The sequence below is a fragment of the Urocampus carinirostris genome, chromosome 3, assembly GCF_059441175.1.
Source record: "Urocampus carinirostris isolate Australia breed hairy pipefish chromosome 3, RoL_Ucar_1.0, whole genome shotgun sequence".
NCBI lineage: Eukaryota > Metazoa > Chordata > Actinopteri > Syngnathiformes > Syngnathidae > Urocampus > Urocampus carinirostris.
This window is the reverse complement of record NC_142351.1, coordinates 44,898,792-44,905,670: the sequence shown is the minus strand read 5'-3', so window position 1 is coordinate 44,905,670 and position 6,879 is coordinate 44,898,792. Positions and strand designations below refer to the sequence as shown.

General features: G+C 41.0%; 1 protein-coding gene across 3 annotated transcripts in view; it reads right to left on the bottom strand.

The window, feature by feature from the left end:
- Positions 1-4,259: 4,259 nt before the first annotated feature.
- Positions 4,260-6,879, bottom strand: part of casz1 (castor zinc finger 1) — a 152,836-nt gene continuing 150,216 nt past the window's right edge. For all 3 annotated transcript variants that reach the window (XM_088332025.1, XM_088332023.1, XM_088332024.1), the window contains exon 19: positions 4,260-5,812. In XM_088332025.1, the coding sequence (XP_088188151.1) occupies positions 4,614-5,812 (1,199 nt within the window). In that variant the 3' untranslated portion in view covers positions 4,260-4,613. The remainder of the gene's footprint in view (positions 5,813-6,879) is intronic.

Sequence of the window (6,879 nt, the reverse complement as noted above, 5' to 3'; positions counted from 1 at the left end):
CCAATGCCGAGCTCAGGAAATCATTTTTAACCAGTGTGTTCACTCCTCAGTCATACATATTTGCTCAATAGAAACCGGAGTGACAGTTTCACTATTTAGCACTACAATGAGAGCATCAAACTTACAGTGGCTAGCAAAGATATTGCCCACAACCCCAGGCCAACCCCCACAAGACTTCTTTGACATTTCAGGCTTCAAACCTATCGATAAAAACTCAAAATGTATTTTAAGAATTGATGTGACGTAAGACACCATCTTGAAAAGAAATGAAAATTTTATATTGTACTAACAAATGAAATCTTTGAAAAGTGGGCAAGGCCACAATATTGCCCCCCTTAGAATTAATACTTGGTACCACCTCACTTTGTTGCGATTACAACCACAAGTCTTTTTGCGTATATCTCTTTAAGTTTGAAATAGAAAATTGTGTCCATTTTTACTTGCAAAACAGATAGAGTTCCTTAAAGTTTAATGATGATCGTTTGTGAACAGAATTTTTCAGCTCTTTACACAAATGGTCTGTAGGTTTGAGGTCTAGACTTTGGCTTGGCCATTCTAACACTTTAATGTTATTAGTTTTTTTTATCATTGTAGTATTGGCTGCATCGGCTCGCTACAACGGGTCAGGTGCAATCGACATTTCGTTCTGTGTACATTGTTACACAGAATGACAATACAAGGAAATTATTATTACTATTATTATTATTATTTGCTTTATGTTAAGGGTCGTTCTTCTGTTGGAAGATAAACCTGTGCCCCATTCTCAAGTCTCTTGCAGACTCCCAAAAGATTTTCTGCCCAAAAGGCCCTCCATCCATCTTGCCTTCCACTCTAACAATCTTCCCAGTCCCTGATAAAGAAAAGCAACCCCAGAGCTTGATGCTGCCACCACTATTATTGACAGTAGGGATGGTGTTTTCAGGGTGAAGTGCAAGTGTTACCCTTAAGCCTAACGTAATACTGTGTATGCCCGCAAGACATCCAAAGTGATCACAGCCTTCTTGGCTTCTCTGACTAGTTTTCTCCTTGTTTGGGTCAAAAGCTTAGAGGGACGTCCAGGCTTTGGTTGGTTTGCAGTGGTTTTATACTCTCTCCTTTTTGATCTTATTGCTCGGAGAGTCCTCTGAGAGATGTGTAAATGTTGCGGAATCTTCTTTTAGCATACTCCTGCTTCGAACTTTACATAACTTTATCCTAAACCTGTCTAATGTGTTCTTTGGTCTTCATAATGCTCTCTGTTCTGTAGTTTCTCCTTTCGTAGACCTCTGAGCCCATCATTGAGCAGACCCATTTCAAATGAGACCTAACACACTCCGTTAGTTATTTAGCTGGACATTGGATCATTCCAAAGTCATCAGAAAACTTCCGGAGTCAGTTAGCTGAGCTAAAAGAATAGGGGGGCAACATTTTTTTTTGTAAACATAAAAGAAAATGCTGAAATAATTTGGTTCCACTCCAAGATTGTGTCTCACATGTTGTTGATACTTAAAAAAAAAAATATATATATATTTTTTGCTTAAAGTTTGGAGCCTGAAATGTGGCAAAATGGCATAAAGTTTCCGAGGGTGTAATATTTTCGCTAGGCAGTGTAAACTCACTGTCATAATAGTGTTTGTTGCACCCATGCCATTTATCCGGCACACGCTTTATTTGTCACCAAAATTTCCCATCCAAAAAACAAAATCAAAACAACTTGGTGTTCTTAAATAAATCACAAAACATTTTTCTCATCACACTAAAATCTATTTGTGCATGAAACCAAAGTGAACTAAAACATTTTAAAGCAAATTCCCTGTAAAGACATATTCATAATATATATAATAATTATTTAAATCCCCAGATTGTAAAATGAAACTAAAAGTGCAAGAAACACCCTACAAATTCTCATTTTTTGAAGTCCATATAAATATTAAATAAAAATGGTGCTCAACTGTGAGCTGACAGTGAGCAAAAAAAGAAAAGAAAACGGAAACGTCACGCCGTTTGAGGCAGTTTCGGTCTGTACATTTTTTTTACATTAAATACACAACCTGATTCTCCTCCCTCTTTTTATGAGAGGCTGTTGAGATATAAATCATACTTGCTCTGACATATAATATCATACCCTCACACATGAACAACTATACTCTTATACAGGAACAGTCATACCCATGTAAAAACACTACTGTACTCTCATAAATACTACTATACTCTCATACACACAACTATACTCTCCCACACATACTATTATACTCTCATGCACACACTACTATACACTCTTACACACACCAGTTTACTCTCATATAGACACAGTCATACCCTTGCACAGACCCTACTATACTCTCCTTCATACGACTGTACTCTCATACATACACTATACTCTCTTACACACCACTATACTCTCATTCACACACTACTATACTCTTACACACATATTACTATACTCTCATACACTGGCTACTATACAGTACTCTCTCTTACTCATGTTACTATACTGTCATACACACAACTACTATGCTGTCACACACATATTACGATACTCTCTCACATATATTACTATACTCTCTCGCACATACTACTATACTAGGAGGAACACACTGATAAGTGTGCATTGCCATGGTTACAAAAAGTATGCAAATCTAAACAATGCTAAGAGGTGAGGTGATTATTACACTAGGTGTTAAAGATCCCTTATAGTAATAACAATTTTAATAGCGTGTGAGAAAGAATAGGTGTGTGAGCGTCTATAGCAGTGCACTAGAGAGAGTATAATAGTGTCTGTAAGAGTCTATAATACTTTGTGTATGTGGGAGTATAGTGTTTGCGTGTGAAAGGATACTACTGTGGATGTGAGAGCATACTAGAATGTGTAAGAGTGCCTCAGTTTAAATGAGAGAGTATAGTAGTGTTTATGCATGACTGTGTCCGCATGAGGGTATAGTAGTGCAAGTATTGTGTCATATGTGAAAACACGTATGATTAACTTCTAAAACGGCCTCTCAAACTTTTGAGCTATCAATTGGACTCCAAAAACAAATCCCAATTCGGTGAATTGAGGTTACAAATTGATATGCTTCCCACAGACAGCAACAAAACAAAGCAACTAAAAAATAAAGCAGGGTCCTCCACTCCTTGCGTCATCGTGTTTGTATCAACGTAGAAACTGTTTCGTACATCGTGATGGCGCTTTTTATGGGCTTTTCAGTGTCACACGCTGCTTATTTGTTGCTTTCCCTTGTAAAACCCGGGTGAAACGGGGGAAAGTCCAACGTCTTGGAGAAAGCGCAAGAAATAAGCCTCCGCCATCCCCCGTCTCATTGTCATAATCCGACAAAATACAGGGAAACAAAACAAATCTGACGTTTGAACACGTCCTGTTCCCCCTTAGTGATTCACTTCCTTGTTTTTTTTTTTGTCATTTCAAACGTGTGCTCGGGCGTGCGGCCATGTGGGCCAAGTTCCTTGTCCTCTGTTCCACACTTGTTTATCTTTTCGTTCAGAGAGAAATTTTTTGCCAACACAAAAAATGCACCGTATTTTCCGGACTATAAGGTATACATAAAAACCCCAATTTGGCTAAAAAAATTGAAAGTGCGCCTTGTCACCCGGTTTGCCTTATATACTGCGGAATGCAGCGATCAAGATTTGAAATGCATACAGTAATTCTAGGTACGCATTACCATACGAGGTTTTACGGTAATACAGAATTTGAGCAATGGATGAGCAATAACTGATCTATTCAATAGTCATTACTGAGCTCATCGTGCAAAAAATTGTAGGCAAACCCGAGTAGTGGCACTTGACAACATTGAGAGTTGACAAGGCATTAGACCTTAACTCATTATCACACTATTTTAACTCCCCATGCAAGGAACTTAGATTTGCATAGTGCATTCTGATAGATTAAATAGTCTCTCTAATTCTTCGCAAAGAATGTTGAAGAACGAAGAAAAAAAGTCTAACACATAGATATTAAACAGCAAGGTTATTAAAGCACAGGTGAAGAAGTGGAGAGACTGCTTAACCTATCAGAATGCACTATGCCAATCAGTGTTTTGGCTCGGTGAGTAAAAATGCTGTGATAATTGGATAAGCTTGTCATCTGTATAGTCGGTGGTCTAGTAGATGTGTGTTGGCGCTCACACCACCATAACTCAGGTTTTATTCACATTGCATATATATATATATATATATGTATATATATATATATATATATATATATATATATATATATATATATATATATATATATATATATATATATATATATATATATATATATATTCATCGATTTAGGTCCAAGCCTATTTTCCGGTGCACCCTATGAGTGAAAAATATGTGAAAAAGGATTATTTATCCGGGGTGCTCCTTATATTGCAGAAAATACGGTAAGAAAATATGAAATAAATTAAAGTCAAACATGCACGCACACAAAACTTAAGTCAAATGCTTTACATCGCCAAGGCCCGATTTTACGCTTAATATTTTTGAACGCGAATAATATTGGTCTTCTTGTAAACATCGGATCATGTTTCATCTTCTTTTTCCTTCTGTCGTCCCGGCAGCTGTTTCTTGTCGCAGTGTCCGGCCGAGACCTTTTCCGTTTGTTTTCGTTCACTGGATGGCCTTGCTCCTCATGGGTTCTTGTCTTGTTTCTCCATTCGGAAAGCGTCAGCGTGATTGACGGAAGCACGGAAGCCGTCCCGGTCATCCTTTTCGTCTTCAGCAGCCGACTCGTCGTTGGAGTCTGTGTGAAGCTCCTCCTCTGGATCATCGTCGTCCTCGTCGTCGTCGTCTTCATCATCTTCGTCCTCGGCCCGGGCCTCTTCCTCGGGTGACAGGTCGTCCTCTGCCTCGCCGGACGTACCGGTCGTATCGTCCCGGGCTCGCCGACCCCCATCCTGGTGGATCTTCGTGCTGAGGTCCAGGGAGTCGTTGAGACCCAGACCGGCGGCGTTCTTGAGGAAGAACAGGGAGCTGCTGGTGTCCGTGCCCAGGTTGAGCGAACCGTCCAGGCTGATGGAGGACGGCGGGTACGGGTGGTTATACTCGGGTTGTACGCCGCCACCGTGGTAAAGCATGCAAGGTGGAGCGCTGTTGTTGACGGGGTGGACGAGCCCCTGGGCCTGGGTTCCAGCCGAGGCAACCAGGTGGTGAACGGCCTCGGGTTTGGGCGAGACGGACGGCAGCTCGCCCCGCTCTTGCTTCTCGTGTTTGCGCTTGTGGGAGTCCATCTGTGACATGCCCACCACCGTGTGCTTACATTCAGGAAAGGTGCAGTGGAAGTGCGAGCACTTGAGCTTGTATTTGCAGTCGGGGACTTCACAGTCCACGCTGGAGCTGAACTGACAGAAGCCGGCGGCGCTGATCACATCCTGCTTGCCGTGGTGCTTGCGATGGGCCGTCACCTTGGTGCTGTCGGTGCAGCGAAAGCCGCAACGAAGGCAGTGGAAGTGGGTGCTGTTGCCCGAGAACTGGCAATCCAGAAAGTTGCAGCTCAGCGTGGACTTGAACCTCTTGAAGTCATCCAGAACAAGGTTATCCACGCGGTCGTGATGCTGGGCGTGCTTGTACATGTGGGTGCGGCCACAGAACTTGTAGCCACAGTTCTCGCGGGTGCAGTGGTAGTGGGTCACCTTCAGTGAAAACTGACAGCCCGAGTCCTTGCAGTTCTCGTACAGGTCGTAGCGCCGGAAGCCCTCTAGCATCATTCCCTCATCCAGCATCTTGCGAGAAGACGCCGTTTTGCGGCGCTTGCCGAACGGGGACATGTCCTCGATGATCCAGAAGCGCTTCTTTGCCCCGGCGGCAGTGGGGATGGAGATGGTGTTTCCTGGAGACCGAACAAAAGGAAGTATGCACATTAAAAAATAATCAGTTCCTTTCAGAACGAAAGCCACAAACTGGATAATCGCGTTTGAGATCTCGTAACGTTAATGTCCGTACTTGGCCAGAAGTGGTTCTCGGCTGAGTCAGCACAGAGAGCCACAAATTGAGACTCCTAATTCCGATAATGATTCTAAGAGGGAAGGATGAAATCGATTGACTTTAGAACGTGACTTCAAATAGAGAGCGCGGACCCTCTCATCTGCAAGCCCACCTCTCTATGCTAAATCCCGGGGTCATGGCAAATTTTTGATACACGCTACGCTAAATAGTGTTTAACTGAAACGTTTAAAAGGACCAATATTTTTTTTCTCAAGATTCATCAAATTTAGTTTAGTGCATTAACTTAATGATTAACACACACGGTCATTATTTAGATAGATAGATAGATAGATAGATAGATAGATAGATAGATAGATAGATAGATAGATAGATAGATAGATAGATAGATAGATAGATAGATAGATAGATAGATAGATAGATAGATAGATAGATAGATAGATAGATGCCTTTTTGCATACATTGCAAATGTTTCTTTGTTTTCTAATTTTACTTTTGTCGGTTAAGATTCAGTTGTCTTTTATTAGATGTAGCCTTCCTTTCAAGGAAAAAAAACTGAAAAGGGGTCGGCCCTTAAAAACTTTAACTTCTGCCTACTCCTTTGGCCACATGTTTATGTACGAAACTATTTCATTGTACAGTTGTTTTTGTGTGCAAATCATTTGTTGTTTCCTTTTGTCAACTACCGTCTTAATTTCTTTACAACATGCACTCGTGTCAAAATCTGTGAGAGCGCCTTTCCTCACCAATATACTACCAGTGATATAGGGTACAGCAGTATACAAAAAGGCAGTAGTTTTTATCTCCTAATGACACCTTTTTAGTCACAGTACCAGAGACGGATGCTAATTTCATTGTGCATTTCATATGTTACAGTGCAACAAATTTGTCACTTACACTGCTCAGAATAGAATAAAAGAATAGAATAGAATGTTCTCTCATTGTAAGATGTGA